The sequence below is a fragment of the Xenopus tropicalis genome, chromosome 8, assembly GCF_000004195.4.
Source record: "Xenopus tropicalis strain Nigerian chromosome 8, UCB_Xtro_10.0, whole genome shotgun sequence".
NCBI lineage: Eukaryota > Metazoa > Chordata > Amphibia > Anura > Pipidae > Xenopus > Xenopus tropicalis.
Genome location: NC_030684.2, coordinates 94,002,440 through 94,024,863, shown reverse-complemented (window position 1 = coordinate 94,024,863; position 22,424 = coordinate 94,002,440). Strand labels below are relative to the sequence as shown.

Below are 22,424 nucleotides of genomic sequence, written 5' to 3'. Positions count from 1 at the left end.
TTAATCCAATCTTCATTCTTTTTCTTTTACTTTCATATCACTTAAAATGATCAAAAATGATATAGGATCCTGTATAAACATACTTAAAATCATGAATAAACACTGGCTGCAATGTTACCAAAGTGCACATGAATCATGTATCACAATTGGAAGGCACAGCAACTCCCTAGGTTCTACACATTTTGCAGCTCACATGACGGATAGACTCTCAGCATACATGAAATAAAAATGATCTATTGCACAAAAATATTTCTTGCACAAAGTAAATAAAAGAAAAAGAATGGGAGCAAACCAATTTAATAATACCCTTCTATCATGGAATGTTTTCTGAATTGCATGTTAACAACAGTAAAAATGTGTCAATGGAATTTTCATAAAAATCAGTATGAATACTGGCAACTATAAAGTATAGGGGGCTCATTTTGACTTTTTCATGATATTTGCCATCAACAGAAATTATTGTATCCAATCCGAATTTTTTCCATTCGGGATTCAAACTCGCGTTTTAATGAATCGGCCCCTATGAGTGAATAGATGTGGGCAAAACTAAAGCTTTTTATTACATTTTCCTGTTTTTCGTTCACTGCCTCCGCATCAGTATATGTTAATCTGTAATTAGTATCAGTGTTTTTATAAAAAAAAAAAGGATATACAGGTATCGGACCCCTTATCCGGAAACCCGTTATACAGAAAGCTCCGAATTACGGAATTACAGAATTTTAAAACTGATTTCCTTTTTCTATGTAGAAATAAAACAGAACCTTGTAATTGATTCCAACTAAGATATAATTAATCCTTATTGGATGCAAAACAGTCCTATTGGGTTTAATTAATGTTTTATTGATTTTTTAGTAGACTTAAGGTATGGAGATCCAAATTACAGAAAGACCCCTTATCAGGAATACTCTTGGTCCCGAGCATTCTGGATAATGGGTCCTATACCTGTACTATAAATATCTAGGAGTTTATAAAACTTGTTAAAAATGAGTCAATCCAGTACATGAAAGAAATAGGTGTACATATATGGTATATAAAGTAGAACAGCATTAATAATAACACAGCTGAATAATTTTAGAGGAATTACAATATATAATAATAAACGCCATATGCATGGTGTGGCATTAGCCTAAAGGGTGCGGTCCAACTGATTAGGCTGCCTGTGAGAGGAAAGAGCAGCTCCTCAGTGTGAAACTGCCCTGACCTAAAAGCCACAATTTACCAAACAGGTAAATACTGAACTGACTTTGTGTTACTTTATGCCAGGATCAGAATAGCTGACTGACGTGTTAGAGAGGGAAAACCTTGTGTTTAGTTAGCCTCCTGACAGGAGTTGGATTTATTCTGTTGTTTATTTTATTTGGTGTGAGCTTTAAAGGGGCGGCCTGTAGTTTGATGTACAAAAAATCCAATTAAAGCAAAGCTGAACATCCTGCTCCAATACCTGCTGTCTGGTTCCTTCACTGCCAATCAGCCACACTATATGACCATAGTAAAAAATAAAAAAATAAAAATAATTTTTAGATAATTTAGGTTTGTCATTCTGTAGGGTTCCACAGTTACATATTTTCGTTGCTTTTTCACTTTAGTGAAGCATAATAAGCACCACATTTCTCAGACTGACTCTATGGATAAGAAAAAGTGTATGACAAAACCTAAAATACTGTGTGACTAGTTAAATACTCAATTGGATAATATTGTTGAATGTCCTTGATCCATTTATCACACGTCTGACAGGTAATTGCTATGTCACCCATCTCTGTGGAGCAGCATGGAAATCACAGATTCCCATGAGATTCTAAAACAGAATCTGTCCTGCAAAATTTTCACTGCAAGCGAGGCCTAAAGCAACCAAACTTGCAAGAGTACCATACAGAAAAAAGGTTAGAATAATCCTGCTTATATTTTTACTCAGGTGCTATTATTACATACACTATACTGACAAACATTAGTCATAATTAGTCATAATGCAGTGCATTTTGTAAATATAATACACAGAAGTTACAGAAATGTTTTGAAGGGGCATTGTATCATGTATAGGTACTATGTGTATGTGTGTGTGTGTGTATATATATATATTAAATTATTTTTGAATCCATTCGTTCCAGTAGTCAGTAATAAATTAAAGTTAATTTTTCTAAAAAAAAAATAAATCTTGTTATTCTATTCTTTTTTATAAGGTAATTTTATAAGGTTTTTAAGTCTGAAATCTTGCAACCAATAAGTGGTTTTGGTCACAGACTGGAAGATGAATTTGAATCATAGTTAGATATGAAGGGGCTGATTCACTAAAGATCGGTAACGCTTATCGCATGTTTTTTTGCATTAAAGTAACGATTCATCAAAGTCATTTTGCATGCGTTTACGTGCATAAAATTATTGCAAATTACTGCGATAATTACTGCAAAACTTAACGCCTCCCAGGAGTAGGCGTTACTATACAAAATTGCAGCTGTTGATTGTCTGTGGCGACAAGATGGAGTTTGCAGTGAAATTTTTTCAAGTATGTGATCTTCCTAGAGTGATGCATCCTCCAGTTTTCAGGGAAATGGTAATTTTCAGAATGGTAGTTCTCAGAAAGTAATGGTTACATGCCTAATATCGCACGCTAATATCTCATGTGCGAAAAATACCGCACGCAGCAGAAAATACTGCTTGAATATCGGTCATCGCGAGATAAATAACACCAAGAACATCACTTCTTAATTACCGCAACTATCCTTTTAGTGAATCGAACGTTAAGTCGCAAAAATTAAGAAGTGATAACATTTTTTACGCATGCTATAAATAGCACTCATTTTATCGACCTTTAGTGAATCGGCCCCATAGTCTGATAATCAAGATTCCTTCCTGTTTGTGAGAGATACTGACCCATTTCAAATTACATAGCAACATAATTAATTTATATATGTATATACACATACATATACAGTCCTACAAACTCAAGTATAAACTACTGTATATACCTATGCTAAACTGGGGGGGCTTTATTAACATTTGGATTTTTGTGGTTTTATGGTTTTTTTCAAAACCATGACTAAACTCATTTCCACTAATGTGAATCATTTATAAAAAGACCCGAATTGAAAAAGCACGAACAAAAAAAGTCACAGAAGAAACGTAAAAGCTGTGACTTGTGAAGCATGAAAACCCTCTTTTGAATTGTCATATAAAGGCCAGAATCAAAAAACCCCAAAAAACATGAAGCAAAGAAAAATCTTTCGGTTCCAGGGTTCGGTTCCTGCCATTCACTTCTACATGATCTTGACAGCTTTGAGATGGCATTTTTTTTCCAATGTGTTGCTGTTTTGTCATACAATAAATGGCAAAAAAATTTCTGTGACTAAATAGTATTTTTGAACAAAAAAAAAAAATTTAAGGGTAGTAAATGTCCGCCCTTGGTGTAGGTTAAAGAAAGGCTAAACGGAATTAAGGAACAAATTCTTGTTGCCAAAAGTAACTTTAAAGAAGACATTTTGCAAAAAACCCACAACTATCTTTACTTTTATTTTTTTTTTTAAAGAAATGGTAGATTTTTTTTATCTTTCAATCTTTAAAGCACATTTTATCACAGATATAGATTTGAAGGTAGGCATACATATTTTTTTTACAAATATCAGTAGTCCAAAAGTAACAAAAAGGTTGTATTACATTTTTGACATAAAAAATGTGCTATTCTTTAAAAGATAGGGACTTTAAAAAAAATGTCTCTAAGTGACAAAGTGCAAAGACATCATTCCAAAATGGAATAAATAACTATTGAGACAGATTATTATTTTTTACAGAAATCTGTTATTTATTTTTTCTTCATGTGAATAAATTGCCTTGAGATAAAATGGGCTTTTAGTGATGGGTACAGAATCAATTTCTTTTTACAATAATAGGGTTATTTGTCTCTTTTCCCATACTACTGCAAAGCTGGAACATCACAAGTACCTGAGTACAGAATGAATGGTTTTTGTAATAAATTGTCAAAAAACGTTGGATATTTTTATTTGACATTTCTGTTTTGCTAATAAATTCTAAATTATTGTTACAATGGATAGTTGCATGTACAAACTCTTTGTACATATACTGTGCCTTGCAAAAGTATTCATATACTTGACCAATTATCTCATTTTAGTAATGAGCGAATCTGTCCCATTTCACTTTGCCATAAAATTCGCAAAACGCATTTGTTGACCAATTTGACGCTCAACAAAAAAAAATCTGCGCAACGAATTTTTCTGCGGCAAATTTTCACAGAAGTTTCGCGAAACAATTCGCCAATGGCAAAATGCAGAAATTCGCTGCAAATCCATGCCTGATGAAAAAATTCGCTCATCACTACTCATTTTCTTTGTAACTGGAAGCATATCTGGAAGCATGCCTTTGTATAAAGGGAATTGGCATATCCTTTGTAATGGGTGCACCTAAAAATCCAGGTCAATTTTCATCAATTGTCAACCTATTCATTTCCATATGTAAAATTCCCAACATCAGATATAGTATTTACATAACATAATACAATTTACATAATGCTTATATTTACATAATAGAATATAAGTTTCCAAGGCAACGGTATCTGTTGGTTTGCATGAATGGCTCATCTTACAACCACATTACAACAAGATGGCATATAGCTCATATTATAAGAGCTTACTTACTGTAAACTGTTTTGCATTTGGAAATGCTGTAAATAGTTAAAAGTGCAATATATTGCAACTTCCCTGTCTTTATGCCTTTAGTTCAGGAGCATGTATGTCATGCTGGGAGATGGTTTCAGCAGACCCTCCAAGGAACATGATAGATAAAATCCAGCCACATTGGTTATCAGGAGATGAGGAAGTAAAGAGCCTCAGTCCTTCTTCAGTTCCTTGATTCTATTGGCTTAAATATATAATAGAAGAAGGTTCTCCGCATGTATGACCAGTCTTATGGCATCTGCCCAATAAGCCTGTGGGCCTAGTGCACATATGGACATGGAGATCAGCTATTATATATATATACCCAGTAATAGCTGACCATTGCTGACTGGGCACAATTTTGCTTTTAGGGATTTTAGGTTTATGACAAAACACAAATATCCTACAGTAAGCAAAAAAAAAAACTAATATCTAATTACACACACACAATGCCCAACTGATACAAAGCCTAAAACTGCTCTTTATAACAATAACACAATACAGTATGCATGCAATGAAAACAATTTGTATGCAAGTTAATCCATGTTTGCCATAAGTAACACAGTAAATATACTTTATACATTGCAAACACTTAATAAGCACTAGTGATGAGAAAATCTGTCCCGTTTTGTAATATAAGGTTAAAAGTTTGTTACTGTTCTTATTGACTATAGCAAGCTGTGGGTTACTACACCTGATCAAAATTTTTATAAGTTTTATTTTCTCCAATGTAACTTACTTGCAACTAAGAAACTACACAGATGACCAAAGTTATTTAGAACATTTAAAAACAGCATTTAAAAGAAATTAAAAAAACCCCCAAGATTATTTATCTGAAAAGAAAATTAGGGAAAGGTCCAGCTTACTTTTAATTTTTTGTTTATTGTAATTTCTATGAAATTGATTCAAATTTCTCTTTTATTACATTTTGTGAAATGATGGCTAAAAGGTAGGTAGCCATGGGTTTCACCATTTAAGTCCAATAATTTATTAAAAAAAAACCTTTTCTTTTAATTTAAATGAGCTGGACTGGGTACAAGGTGATCTAAGATAATGCCCAATAAAGACATTAAACAAGATGATTCTAAGCAGAGTTCCTGGAATAATTTGTTCTAATGAGATTACCTTTATAACTAAAGGATAATTCAGTTGATGATCATATTGGCAAGTTTGCGTACAAATAGCCTTATCTGTCTCGTGTTTCTATCTGTAAAAAGAAATCCTGTTTGCTTTCCAAACAACAACATATTGCAAACACAATTGCCACCCTCAAAACTGAATTAGAAATAAAGATGACTGGATAACCCAAACAAGACAGCAGTGCCTAAAAATATCTTCTAGTATATTACAGTAAACTTTTATGCCGATAAAAACTAAATTGCTTCTATCAATAACCTGAATAGCAGGATTTGCATTTCTGTCATAGGGAAAATAATACTCTAACGCTCCAATCATTAAGACTAGACAGTGAAAATGCTTCATAAATTTTACATTTGCTGAACCCTTTCTGAATTAAGATAAATAGTTGCTTCACATAATGACCTTACTATTAAGTGACATTTCTACATTTATTTCAGTATAAAATGTACTTAATAAGAGCATTATGTTTTTAAAGTCCCCTTGGGTACAGTGCATATGATATTTAACAAGTAATCCTCTGGATTTATTGTTAGTGGATTGTACTTTGATTTATAATGCAAAATGGTTATCATTTGTTTATATTGTATATTCCTATACACAGAGATAAGATGAAAAAAAAAAACATTTTGTAACTGAGATAGGAAATCCTCTATCCTGGAGGAATATATGTCTCTTTGCTTTGATGTTACTGATTGATCTTAGTTTTACAGCTTCAAAAAAGATGGACAAATCTCCTTCAAGCCATACGATATTTAATGAAACCCAAGATATGATTTACAAGATGCAATCCCAATGTTAGCCAAAATAATGCTAAAGTGATAGTTTGCAGAACCAGAGGTCTTTAGTGAAAGCCAAAATAAATGCTATGATAGACTCTTATATTTTGATCTTCACTAAGGGATATATTTATCATGCTGTGTAAAAAGTGGAGTGAAGCATTACTGGTGATGTTGCCCAGGGCAACAGTTAGATTTCAACAGTTAGAAAATCAAAGCAAAGCATCTGATTGGCTGCTATGAGCAACATCACCGGCGATGTTTTACTCCACTTTTTACACAGCATGATAAATATACCCTTAAATGTCCATCATTGTCTTACAAATAGTTACACTGATTTTTTGACATTAAAACTAAAGCTTTACCTGTACTGCTTGATATATTAACATCAATACTGATGTCGGAGATTCCTCCTCCCTTCAGAGATGCAACGCACGTGTACGTCCCAAAGTCTGTGAATTTTAAGTCAATAATATCAAGATTAGTGGTACCAGGTGACACATCAGGGTCGGTTTGTGTAATAACCATTCTTTCAGAACTGCGCAACGGTCTGCCATTTTTAAACCAGCTAAATGTCAGTTCTTCTGATGGGACAGCTTCCACTTGGCAGGAAATCTTCACCTCGCGGCCAATCTGAATATTGTCATCTTTGTGATAGGGATCAGGTGTAATCCAGAAACGACCTTTTTTTAAAGCTGAAAATGCAACAAAAACTTATATTAAGTGCCAAGCAGAAAATATGTAATCCTTTTCATAACTTACAATTATTTATAAAGACTGAAATGATATACTAGTATAATAATTCCTGCCTTAATGTTACCAATTTTGCCTCATATTAAATGCTTATGATAATTTCTGCTTATGAAGACAGAAGGTAAATACCTAATGCCTACAGCATTGACATCAGCACCACTGAAAAGTGTAACTGCCCGCTCATTCTGGTACCCTGCCACCATCTTAAAAATGTTTACTGTCTAAGAAGTAATAAACAAGCAGAAAACATAAAGCAAATAAACAAAAACCCTATTTTTCATACAAAAGTGACATGGAAGAGTACAAAATATATACCCCACAATACACTGATCTGTGCTCACACGGGGCAGATTTTTGCTAAGTAATGAACACAAACATTTTTAAACTGAAATCCAACCCATGTGAGAACTGATAGACAGACACGATTTCTATCAATTCACATAAACCCCAGAATAGATTGGACTAGATGTTGCAGTTACTGTTTTCTTAACTGTATAAGGAAAAATAAAGGTAATATGTATTTTTCTTTTCCAATTTAAAAAATAGCCAGAAAACATTTTGATTAGAGGCCTCAATCATTTGACTGGACACAAATGTATGCATTGGCCCCTTAAAATATGTTGACCAGCTTAAGCTGTATTCATTTATTAAACTTTTTTGCATTGCTAGGCATCAGTGCTTAATTGCAACACTGTCCTGGTCCTGAAATGCTGATGCTATCCATGCCCTATAGACTTTTACTTCACATAACTGGATAATATGCAAGCAATATTTAACAGAATATGCAGTTTTCAATATTTTCAGCAGTAATTATGCCATACAATGCTCTCTAATTTTCAGCATATTCTTTTTTTAACTTCTGTTACACAACACAAACTAGAGTCATGCATAATTTATAAATACAACATAAAATACAAAACTTTTCCACAGACATTTGCTTGAAGATACGTAACTGTGAAGATTAGGGCTGTAAATTAGTCATATTTATTCTGAAGCAGATTACTGCATGGAACTATGCTTATGTGTACTATTAATAACCTGCTTTATATTATCAAAAATAAAATTAAAATTACAATCAAGATGTTTATTTGTGTTGGTTAATTGTTCAACCCTTCTGTGTGATCCCACTGCTGCAGTACTGACCTACATTAGGAAAACTTCCTGAATTTAGCCCTCTTGTATATACATACAAATATCACACACACAAGCTTATATGCAAACCTGAATATTTTGGCCCTTTCAAAAAGACAAATATCTAAACTAAACCCCTCTCATAGAACATTAAGAAAAGTTGCCTAGCAGGGTCTGTCATCCACAATAGTATTAAGCTATTATATGTATTGTTTATAGAATAGAACTAGAAATGAGCACAATTTACCTAATGAAAGCTGAGAGGAGTAGAAAGTTGAGGCCAGAATGAACCCTGTGCATGTGTAGCACTACTAAAGAGCCAGATGCATTAATTTTAGGTCCAATAGAGGTTGGTCAGTGATATCTGCTTTCATCATAATGCATTCTGCTTTTAATAGTGTGTTAATTGTAACTGCATTATTATAATATATACATATAATAGAATTAAATAAAAGGTTATTTACAACCTGCAGAGTGCAATCTTGGAGCCAATCATCATTCATCCTTGTAACTGGTGCAATAGCACCCAATGTATTAAAATTGGAGAATTTGCCTTTAGAGGTGTCAGTAGCTGTAGAGTTCCGCTGCATCAAAAGAGACACTGTGCTACAGGTACCTTTAATGATTTTTTTTTTTTCAGCAAATGTGCAAGACTGCTACTTCACATGTGGTTATAGTTGTTATTCTTATATATATATTCGTATATTTTTTTAATTTATTTGGTGAATATTTCTTATCTTACATCTTTATCTGCCTAAAAAAAAAGGTTAACAAGGCCAAGTCCTGCCAGGCCATTGCTTTTTATGGTACATAATGGAAGTTGAAGAAAACTGAGGATTATTCAGTCTTTTCCCATTGGATATTGACTGTGATGAGCACTATAGCAATAGCACCCCAGTAGACCTAAATGTTGTTAGAGTTGTCTTTGGAGTTTTCCGACTGATTTCACATATATTCATGTAAAAGAGAGGATAAATCATCTGAGATCATTATAAGCCTTAACCAAATAGTTTCAACACCACAACTGGAGGTTTGATCATTTTAAAACAAAGCTGTTAAATTCAGTGGAGGCTGAAATTTTAGTATCCACTACTTTCATTCTTTCAACCCCAATAACTGTCTAAGCTGAAATTACTATTAATTCAGTTAATTGTTTATTAGCATGATGAACACTCGTTAATTATTGTTAGGAGTTGAATTCAGTGATATACAAACAGACAACTAAGCAAATGTGCCTGTAGGTGCTTGAGCTGGCCTATTTCTAAAAAAGAAAAAGATGACCACATTCGGCTTTGGGTCATCAGACTGTCTCATTTACTATTTTTCATGATCTATTTCACACCACTTATACCACAAGTTGATCAGCTCCACTGATTTTGCTGCCCAAACAGTTTGATCAGAAATTTGTGTGGAAAGTCAAAATTTTCTGATATACAGACAGGAAAATAAAAAATATTAAAAACTGCAGATGCTACATTATCAATTCATAGTTAAGTATAAAGTCCTTATGGTTTGTCTGAAATAACAAGTATTTCAACAATTATAAGTAACTCCGTCCCCCCAACAAACACATGTGCGCCTGCGTGCAAGCTTCTTTATTGACGCGATCAAGGGTGGAGGGAGGATCATAAACAGGTATGAGTCAAAAGGGCCCACTGGGTTTTTTTCCTGCCAATCCAATCTGATGCTGCCAACCTTTACTTTTTTTAAAAAAAAAGTATTAGTTTATTATTTATTTGTGATTATTACTTGGTGCTCACCAAAACAATATTTTATGTTAACATATGCTGTCTCCATAAAAGAAAAACAATACATGTTTGTAAAAATGTGCCCTTATGATCTGACGTACGCAACCTCTAGAAGACAAATCTAATAGATGGTGCTCATTTCTATTTCGTGTTGTATCAGAATTCATCAATTGTTCACAAATGCTTGTCTGAAGCATTGTAATATGCACTGACCAGTCTGGGGTGAAATTGAGAACAAGTTGTATTTTCCTTCTCTGGGTCTCCTCATATTCAGATGCATGCAGTCAATGGAGCATGACATTGTATTTCATCAACACATGCACATACGCTGTGCACTTCTTTGGAGCTGCATTTATAGAGATACATTCTCTTAGATGAAAAACCATTGAAAGGTAGGTCAAAAAAACATGACACCTCTGATATTTAATCCCTGTTGTATATCTACTTTATTTTGTATGCATTCACTAAATAATTCATTTACAGCAAAGCTACAGGTTTATGTTGAAAACCAAGTTATTGCATTCCTTTTTCACTTCTGTTTGGTTTTTTTTTATTTGTGCTTTTTAATGTCTAGATAAATGGTTAAACAGCATTCTTTCAAGTGTCAGTTGTTGCCTTAAAGCTGAGTTATAAATAGTATCTTAATTAGGTCATGATAAATTTAAACATAGTATATTACATTTAAAATCATTTTATATTAAAATAGAAATAGAATCTAAGCAAATAACACTGACATTCAAAGTGCATTGCTTGTGCACTGAATAAGCCTCTGCCCACTTTCTTTCTCTTATAAAGGAAAGAAAGGGCTGTAAATTGATCAGGATTTCATATATACCAGAGAGCTACAGCAAACCCAGAATGCATGGCCTAATAATCTTCAGGGTAATATTGATCAGACGGAATTAAAATATAAAGCCAAACTTACACAAAAGATCTGGCTTTTTTACTCTACTGCATGTGCAACAGCCCCAGGATTTTGAAGAAATGATAAGCAGAAGAAGAGGATCAATCACTGGAAAATGAGGCTCAATGTATAAAACTGCAAAAAAAAAAGTTATGCACTTGGGTAGAAGTGCGAGTTATACACTAAATGGAAGTGTTTTGGGGGTATCCTTAATGGAGAAGGATTAGGGGATTTTTGTAGATAACAAGTTGTCTAATTCCTGGCAGTGTCATTCTGTGGCTACTAAAGCAAATAAAGTGCTGTCTTGTATAAAAAAGGGCATTGACTCAAGGGATGAGAACATCATTTTGCCTTTTGGGCTCCAGTCCTTAAGAAGGATATTAATGAGCTGGAGAGAGTGCAGAGACGTGCAACTAAACTGGTAAAGGGGATGAAAGATTTAAACTATGAGGTTAGACTATCAAGATTGGGGTTGTTTTTTCTCGAAAAAAGGGCTAGCAGTGGACATGATTACTCTGTACAAGTACATTAGAGGGGATTATAGGCAGATAGGGGGGGTGTTTTTTCCCCTATAAAAGCAACCAGCACACCAGAGGCCACCCCTTTAGATTAGAGGAATGGAACTTTAATTTAAAGCAGCGTAGGTGGTTTTTCATGTTGAGGGCAGTGAGGTTGTGTAATGCCCTTCCTAGTGATGTTGTGATGGCAGATTTTGCTAATGTCTTTAAGAGGGGCCTGGATGAGTCCTTGAACAAGCATAGTATCCAAGGCTATTGTGATACTAATATCTACAGTTAGTATTGATGTTGTTATATATAGTTTGTGTATGTGAGTGTATAGATATGTCAGTATAGGCTTATATGTGTGCCTGGTTCACTTGGAAGGGTTGAACTCGATGGACTTTGGTCTTTTTTCAACCCAACATAATAAGGTAACTATGTAACTTGCTCACTTGTACCCGAGGGCCTGTGCAGTTTGCTAACAGGAGCACTGGTCTGGGGTATCAAGTAAGTGATTGACTAGCCTAACATCCCCCCCCCCCCCCCCACTAGAGATTCAACCTTTCCCTCTTCTTTATGGTATGGTAGAATTATGTGATAAAGCAGAGCAGTGTCTAATATAAGAGTGATCTGATCTATTTTTTATACCTTTCTTTTTCTGTGCAAATACATTGGAGTCTATGGGCATTTTTTAATGGTGACTTTCTTCTTGGTGACTTTTTCTATGCTAAATATATTGTGACTTTTTCTTGCAAAATACATAGGTGTATATGGGCATTTTGTCACTTCATTTTTTAATGGTGAAATTTTTGCTGCAAAATTTTGTTGCGGTTTTGTGCAAATATATACCACAGGCAAATGTTTTCCAAAAAAATTCACTCCTAACTAGTGATGAGCAAAATTATTTGCCAGGCATGCATTTTGTCATTGGCGGATTGTTTGATGAAACGGGTGCAAAAATTCAACGCAGGAAAATTCTTGACATTTTCATTGCGCAAATTTTTCGCAGTTTTGCAAATCTTTTCCAAGTTTCGCTAAATTTTCAGCGAAACAAAATGGGACAGATCACACATCACTACTTCTAACTAGCTGTAAATCTTGAGATGAGAAACCAAGCAGGCAAGTATACCTAATAGTACCATATCAGCTGGAATTTAAACATATTAGCAACACCATTATTTATATTAATTGATAAACATTATCTAGAATAATGCACCAGGTATTCTTTCTGGGGTTTATAATCAAATCAGAGTTTATAAAATGATCTCTACAGCTTACACCTGAATATGACCGCCAAACAAACCTTCATGTTGAATAAACATGCTGAGTGTACAAGCATTGACTTTTATTTCTCTCTCTGTACATACACTTACGTCTCGATGTTGGTGTCTTTATGTTAAAGAATTGCCATATGGGCTCTGCAGGAGCACATAACAACATAATCTATTATTATACCACCAGTGATTATAAATGTGCATAACTGATCCAACCAATAATGTTGAGGAAAAAAACCTTGTGCAACATAGGGTCCATAAAAAAATATACAAAATCAACTTAACCCATATACAAAGTACACAAAGCCCAGCCAATAGCCAACATATCAGGTTGCATTACATTAAACAGCATACTGCTTTAAATTAGCTTTGATCTCATTTCAATGTTAGTATGCTATGATCCTGACCAGTTTTAAAAATATTGTCATTATTGTGAATAGTCATGAGAAACGTAACATCATTGAACAATGTAATTGCATTGATATTACATTCCCTGATAAGATACCACTGGGTATTGAAGAGGAACTTTCTGGAAGTGAGTTATACTGTACTTGCCTATACAGTAGGAAATGATTTTTCAGGCCATATCATTTGTGTTGAAATGTTTGACAAAGGAACTACAAAACAGAAACCTCATCCATCTGATAAATGCTTTGGATAATTTGGATTAATTTTGGTGAATTTCAAGAAGGTTGATGCTTTTGCCCCACATACTCTGCTCCAGAGGGATATTAACAGCTTATGTTTGTTCTTTCATTACTTTACTAAAACTAATTGCTATCACATAACTGATTTTATCAGCACAGCAGTATGTTGCATGGCACTGAAACTAAGTTTAATCATGGTTTTAAAACCCACTTAAACCAGGAAATTGAGAATGTTGGTAAATGGGCCTCCAAGTGAAAAGTTTTGTGTTTGGGTGCACTCCGTTTTTGATATGTTATTTTAGGGATGTAATGTTGCTTTTATTTTAGCATTAATTTAATCATCTTTCGATGAAAAAAGCAAAGACAAGACCTACAGTAGAAGGCTTCCAGATATTAGTTGTACAGGTATGGATCTGTTATCCAGAAACCCATTATCCGGAAAGTTCTGAATTATGGGAAGGCCACCCCCTATTGACTCCATTATGAGCAAATAATTCTAATTTTTAAAAATGATTTCCTATTTCTCTGTAATAATAAAACAGTTACTTGTACTTGATTCTAGCTAAGATATACTGTAAGTAATTCTTATTGCAAGCAAAACGAGCCTACTGGGGTATTGAGATCCAAATTACGGAAAGATCCCTTATCCGGAAAAAAACCCAGGTCCCAAGCATTTTGGATAATGGGTCCCATACCTGTACTGTATTTAACTCTTTAAAATGTTAATAGTAAGCATAAAATAAAGACAAAAGAAGTGTGGAGCCTGACTTATCTGAATGAGATAAAATAAAAACATGACAAATTGTTGAAACACAAGTTAATAAAAAATGAGCAGGAATTACCATCAAAAGATCAGTTTCATATGATTTCCAGTATCAAACCTCCCATTTCTTTTACTTGTGTGGGATTTTTATTTTATATGTTGTAAAAATAAGTAAATTTGTATTATCTTGCTCTTTAACCTATGAATCATTTGATATCACTTTATAATTCAACTGCATCCCACTTTATTAGCTTTTTATTTTGGGATATTCTGCATTACACAAAACAGTAGCAATTTATAAAAAAATCTCTAAAGAGCATTGATCTAGAGGAAATTGCAGTGACCTAAAACCTTAGAAGGCAAATTTTCACTTCTGATTCAATTAAAGTTGGTATCAGTCTTCTGGCCTATAATGTGCTTTGTGCATGCACAACAACATGCACATAGTTATATAAATATTTCCTTTGACAGACATTAAACAAAGGGTTCCATGGTTGTTTTATGCTCAGCTTTACTGTGGTATAAAAATAAAAAAAGCCATAATTAGCCGGCATTTGTAGACAAAACAGTTCTCTAGAATTTAAGCAGAAGTGGAAGCTGAATTTCAGTAAGTAAATTCATGTAATTCCTATTACTTACCATAAGGTTTGATGCAATCCATAGCTTGTGCAAATATCCTCTAGCCACAAGTTTGTTTCTTGTTGCTTTTAGAGCCTAAAACATTTCTTGAATTAAACACATTTTATGGCCTATGTTACAGTTACAATACCCACTAGTATCAGACAAATTGTGACTACCTGATAAGCAGATTCGGTGAGCTATCTAGATTTAGTAGCCATATTCAGTGTGGCAGGTACCTTTTAAACATATGCAGCAAATGCTGAGGACCATTCATCTGACAGTCTGACAGTCCTTTTGGTTTTCTGCTTATGTCTTCCCCAATTACTCTGGGTCTGTACAGTTACATCAGAGTTCAGAAATTACCCCCTAAGTGTAGTTCCTTTGTCTTCCAGTCTCATTCCCAGCACTTATTCTATGTATGTATTGTAATTTCAAAAATAAGGAAAAAAAAAATCAGCTTACATTTTTTAAGGGTCCATTAATGTCTACAAGTAAAAACCTTTTTTTTACATTAAAGTTTGTATCCTTTGATTGAGTATCAACAAATAAATGACTTACTGGCTAAATGTATTATATAAGAGGGAAGTTTCCATAATATAGTACTGTAGAGATCCATGAATGGCTGTCTCTGATCTCTGTTTAACTTCTTGTGTAAGCTCATTGTATTCTAGACAATTGTCTGTTATCTGAGTGCCTTTTTGCCCTATTCATCTTGAATGGCTGCCTACATGGCTGCACAGCAGCTTATTATATACTGTAATAATGTTTCTGAAGCTATCACACAATTTCTATTTTTTTTATGTGACTGAAACTTTTTTTATGCAACCATGACTTTGTTGATTCAACTGCAAAGTATAAATATATATTATAGCGTGTATACTTATAGCTTGAGTCTACCTGTGGCCTTGAGGGGAAGTTAATTCACATTGAACCAAATAAGTCAAAAGGCATGCAACTGAGCTTGCATTCTGACAAGAATTGGACAAAGTTGCTCTTAAAACCATGGCATTTGGCGTCAAAGTAAGTATTATTGAATGCAAAACAATCATATATATATATATATATATATATATTTATATATATATATATATATAGATATATAGATATATAGATATATATATATATATATATATAATGGAAGCTACTCATTTATATATATATATATATATATATATATATACATTCCAATTGACAATGCGCACTCCTCATCCTTTATAATTCATTTATTGTTGCATTAAAAACATCAACGTTTCGGTCCAGGTCTAGGACCTTTATCAAGATGTTAAACCATGAAAAAACAAACACATAATGAAGCTTTATACAATACCAAAGTAACCCCTCCCCCCACAGCATAGCCACCACCCTACTCATTAACCCCTGCCCTGCATGATCCATACAGAGATTCAGGGTTAAAGGGAAAACTATCAATGCACATAATAAACACCATTACTGACATATAATATCATTTTACCTCGTTGGTAAGAAACAATTGAAGGAACAATATTCATTTAGACCTCTTGGTGCCAAAGTATCCAATTTTTTAATCCAAAAGGTTTCCCGTTGGAGGAGCAGTCTAGACCTGTCGCCCCCTCGCTTTGGCATCGGAACATGGTCAATTGCAATATATCTAAATGTAGGTAATCTATGTCCAAACTCCAGGAAATGTTTAGCCACCGGTTTTATCGATTTATTGTCCCGATATGCTACATTAATGGCTGACCTGTGGGCATCCATACGAAGGCGCAACATGAGATCTGTTTTACCCACGTAGGATAACCCACATGGGCATGTAACCAAGTATATTACATGGGTTGTCGTACATGTAATGTGGTGACGTATCTTATATCGTTGTCACCACATTACATGTACGACAACCCATGTAATATACTTGGTTACATGCCCATGTGGGTTATCCTACGTGGGTAAAACAGATCTCATGTTGCGCCTTCGTATGGATGCCCACAGGTCAGCCATTAATGTAGCATATCGGGACAATAAATCGATAAAACCGGTGGCTAAACATTTCCTGGAGTTTGGACATAGATTACCTACATTTAGATATATTGCAATTGACCATGTTCCGATGCCAAAGCGAGGGGGCGACAGGTCTAGACTGCTCCTCCAACGGGAAACCTTTTGGATTAAAAAATTGGATACTTTGGCACCAAGAGGTCTAAATGAATATTGTTCCTTCAATTGTTTCTTACCAACGAGGTAAAATGATATTATATGTCAGTAATGGTGTTTATTATGTGCATTGATAGTTTTCCCTTTAACCCTGAATCTCTGTATGGATCATGCAGGGCAGGGGTTAATGAGTAGGGTGGTGGCTATGCTGTGGGGGGAGGGGTTACTTTGGTATTGTATAAAGCTTCATTATGTGTTTGTTTTTTCATGGTTTAACATCTTGATAAAGGTCCTAGACCTGGACCGAAACGTTGATGTTTTTAATGCAACAATAAATGAATTATAAAGGATGAGGAGTGCGCATTGTCAATTGGAATGAATATGAGCTACAACCATGTGCAGCACCCTTGAACTGGATATGGAGTAAAGTGAGTAATGGGAGTGCGGACCTAGTGATACAATATATATATATATATAGATATATATATATATATATATATATATATATATAGATATATAGATATATAGATATATATATATATATATATAATGGAAGCTACTCAAAGTGAGAGGGAAACACTATAACAAGTTAATGCCTGTTTAGTAAACTTGACACAAAAGACCATCATTACACAGTAAATAGTGACAAGGGCTCATTTGGCATCCTGTTATATCAACTTTTAGACTTAATGAGGCATGAATGGCTGCTGAGTGCCTTATGGCCTTTGTTTCTTGATTAGCAGATGGTTGCCAAATCCCTGGAGTGTATTTTTTATAATATTAAAATATGACATAGTTTTACAAACCCAGAAAAAAAGAAGTGCATGAGGTATGTAGGTTTACTTGTTAATACCTAAGTCATTTTAGGTTTAAAGCACCCAAACAGAGAGAGAGATTATGCAATAAGCAATAGATTAGCATTATGGGTAAGACAAAAATATGAAATAAGGTTAATGCAGGGAAAGCTGTTTCAGTCTAAGTTATATTATATTATATTATACTATATTGTATTCACATGCTAATGCTAGGCATTGAGCACATTGTGGTACAGTGGAATAATGATTAAATAGACGAAATTCAGTAGATGCTGTGCAATAGCAGTTGTGCATAACTAAAGGAAGTTCAAGGTACTTGTGGCTAAACCTGCTCACTACACTTGGGTGTATTTGAAGAAAGCACCATTGTGCCCTACTAGACTGTTCATATGAATGGCTCACAGGTGTACCTGTTGATGCAGAATAAACCCTGGAGCTAATATCACCTTGAAGGTAATGGAAATTCCTGGATTCCTACTATGGGTTGTGTCAATAAACTCTTACTTTGATGCCAAATGCCATGGTTTTAAGAGCAACTTTGTCCAATTCTTGTCAGAATGCAAGCTCAGTTGCATGCCTTTTGACTTATTGGATTCAATGTGAATTAACTTCCCCTCAAGGCCACAGGTAGACTCAAATTGTAGAGAAGATGTTGCATTGTGGGTAAAAACTGGCAAATTCCTTCTGAAATTGCACTTCACACACTGCACCTTCATTTGTTAATGATGTTTATACAGGTACTGCATTAGCTTAAAGGGGTTGTTCACCTTTAAATAAAATTTTAGTATGATTTAGAGAGTGCTATTCTGAGACAATTTGCAATTGGTATTCATTTCTTATTATTTGTAGTTCTTGAATTATTTAGCTTTTATGGTCCAATTTGACCTAGCAACCAGTTATTTGAAAGCTGGAGTCAGAAGAGAAAGGCAAATAATTCTATATAAAAAATAAAATATGAAGATCAATTGAAAACTTGCTAAGAATAGGTCCTTCTATAACATACTAAAAGGTGACCTGAAGGAGAACCCCCTTTTATAAACGCATTCTACTATTATTTTTGGTTTACTTATTACTTTTCTTAATTTTATTAATAACGCTGCAGCTATGGCAGCTTCCATTTCTTAATAAATATGCAGATACATTAGGGTGAATGAAAGTAAAACTATGCCAGCCTGATTTTCTGAGTATTCTAAACAGGATATATTTTATCTTCAAATTTCTGATAAGTCTTTTCAGCAGTTACAAAGCCATAATATATGTTTATTTAAGAATGTGGGGATAAAAATGCATGTTTGCATGGGTTGCTGAACTCCCCCTTGTTAAATAATATTAAATATTGCATAAATTAGTTCTAAATGTTTCTAATTTATTTTTTCCTTTAGACAAGATCTTATTCTAATTTATTCTATTTTTTAGTTCATCAAGTTGGTTGATTTGGAGCCTTTTTTTTAATTCATCACCTAGCAATGAAGCTCACAGAAAGCAGCAGGTAGTCATATGAAATCACCAAATGCTTGAAGAGTCCTATTCACTGTATGAAGCATGATATAAAGATTTAACCTGTGTTTAGCCATCTGCAAATAAGTTATGTGAGGCATTTTGATTCATTGCCTTGAACTTTAGAGGACAGTAGAAGTAGTTATGTTCATTTGGGAGTCATCCGTATAAAATAGATATTGTAATAAAAATCATTGTGAGCAAGGGAGCGTAAAATGACAACAGAGGTCCCAGAACAGAGCCATAATAAGCCATTCTATGTGCTTAAAAGGGCAAGTGAACATATAAGAAGATACAGAATAGCTAAAGAATCAAGTCTGTACTGTCTCAGTGACAGAAGTAAGCAGGAAGGCAATTGTAACTGCTTAATAGCAACTGGGAGGTCTTTAACTCTGTGCCCAACTCAAATTTATCAGAAGTGAAAGATGAAGTGTTGTGCTGATACATTTTAAATATGTGGCATAAAGGATTCATCTTTCATATGAATTCCATCTTTTCTATAAAATATTGTTTAAATGTCTCAGTGATGTTAAGAAACAAAGATGGGGCAAAAGAAGAATTAAGAAGAAACCAAACATGGAGAACTGTAGGTCTTAAGATTTAGGAGCCAATCAAGTTGAAGGATTCCTACCTACAAGCAGTTTAGTCTATTTTACAATTTATTAAAATTTGCCTGATGGTCAGTAAACATTCATCAGAATGGTTTCAGGTAGGCTAATTGGTTGAATACCATTCTGCTCTATGGAGAGGTAGGGCTAGGCACTGTACAGCTGTAGCAGCACTGGCCACTATAACCTGACAGAATTTTTGCTCCTCAATAAAAATTGTGTTCAGGGAAAAAGAATTCCATACTAGAAAGGATCATTTCAGAGTGGAAAATAAATTCTTAAATCCAAACACATCTATCATTTTTTATTTCCGCAGTACCCATCAATACCATTTGTAAAAAGTTAACAGCGTTTGATGAATTGGCCCCTGTGTCCACATATCAAATGATTTATCAGAATCCAACCTTAGTTATATAAAGCTTGTGACAGATCTAATGCACAACGTATTTCATAAAAACCCAAACAAGAAATAGTTAATCTCAACACCGAAAAAATCATGTCCTTAATTAAAAAAAGACAAGTATATATTTAGATATTCTATACCATGTACTATTTTCAATATCAAGTATTTTTTTTTATCCGCAAAGTTGATGCATGCACATTTTCAATTTAAATGCAAATATTTTTTAATGGTTTCATTATTTTGTTTGTAGTTGAGGGGAAAAAGAAATACATAAAGACAGTTTTGAATATATATGCAGCAGTTCAGTGAATGAACAAATTAGCTTTTATTTACTATTCGGCCACCTTTTGTGTCACTGTTAATTTATAACTTAAGTTCCAGATGTATTATTTTATTTACTATTAATAGAAAAAAACATTGGTATCCACCTTATCCCCACATGAACTGTGTATGTATATATATATATATATATATATATATATACTGTATATATATATATTTTTTTTTTTATAATGGATGACCTTACGGTTGTGAAAAATAAAATCTTTAATCATTCTAAATATTTATTCACTGACTCTATTGCCCATATATATATATATATATATATATATATATATATATATATATACATACACACACACACATACATACAGTATACACACATATATAAATATACACACACATTACATATACTATAAGGAAACACTGACACAATATAGTTTCCTTTTTTCCTGATTTAGAAAGAAAGTATCCATAAGTAAAATAAATAGTAGAATGTCTGTAGTAGTCAGATCAACTGGGATGTCATGAAGGTAAAGCGTTGATTGTATGCAGCTATGAGGTGTTATTAAACATTCCAGGGAGAGGTGCCAAAACAGCATTATATGTGGCAGACAATAGATGTTGCACCCCTGCCTCTATTCAAACTCCGTTTTCTCATTTTCACATATACAGTATAGCTTCTTTAACACCTCTTTTGAACCAGTCCTCCTCCCTGTCCAGCATGTGGACTTGGCAGTCTTCATACTTGCGTCCTTTTTCCTTTAGATGCAGGTACATAGCTGAGTCCTGACTGAGCACTTAGAGCACTCCTCACTGCACTGCATACACAATGTTATTCCTCTTATGCTTTGGGATTGTCTTTTGGGTAAACCAGTTGCTGTCTCAGTGTATTGCTGGGTTTAAAGCAGACAGCGTTGTGGTGTTTATTAAAGATTAGAATGCAACTGCTATGCGTTTGAGGTTTTTTTCAAATTGTGAGTTTTAAATTATTGATTATAGTTACATTTTTGTGTATAATTCTTTAGGATCTTTTTGTATAGAATTCTTGACCAATGACTAATTACTCCACTTGGTTATGTCAGTCAACGGCATATTACTGTAGGCTAGTAACGTCTCCTGTCTAGGTAAGTAGTATTAGCCATAGATCAGCATCAGTCCTTCAGTATGAATATCCAGACATTCCTAAATGCCTAGGGGACTTATGGACTAGGGGACTCATCTTAAATAAAGTAAATATCATCTTAAATAAGTTGGAAGGATCTGCCAAATATGTATTTTCCCTTTTCTATGGTGTATTACAAGATAAAGTGCAAGTTTTGGGTAAGCATGAATTTTCAGAATATTACAGAAAACATGGAGTTTAGCTGAGAATGTATCCTTTGCTTTAAGTCAAAGTAACAATAATACTTTTCTCACTATACCTTGTGTAGATAATAAATGAGTACCATAGGAGATAATCAGGATGCCCAGTGTCACAGGATCATAACCCAAGGCCCCTAGTTTGACACCTGGGGGCACATTTACTTACCCACGAACGGGCCGAATGTGTCCGATTGCGTTTTTTTCGTAATGATCGGTATTTGGCGATTTTTTCGGAAAATTATCGCGATTTTTTCGTTGCCATCCGAATGTTGCGCAAAATCTGGCGATTTTTTCGTAGCGTTAAAACTTGCGCGAAAAGTCGCGCCTTTTTCGTAGCCATTCCAAAAGTTGTGCAAAATGTTACGATTTTTTCGTAGCGTTCGGATTAATTCAAGCTTCAGTATGGTGACTT

General features: G+C 34.0%; 1 protein-coding gene across 2 annotated transcripts in view; it reads right to left on the bottom strand.

Moving 5' to 3' along the window:
* Positions 1–22,424, bottom strand: part of mdga2 (MAM domain containing glycosylphosphatidylinositol anchor 2) — a 380,573-nt gene that overhangs the window by 74,884 nt on the left and 283,265 nt on the right. For both annotated transcript variants that reach the window (XM_031891457.1, XM_031891458.1), the window contains exon 7: positions 6,943–7,272. In XM_031891457.1, the coding sequence (XP_031747317.1) occupies positions 6,943–7,272 (330 nt within the window). The remainder of the gene's footprint in view (positions 1–6,942; positions 7,273–22,424) is intronic.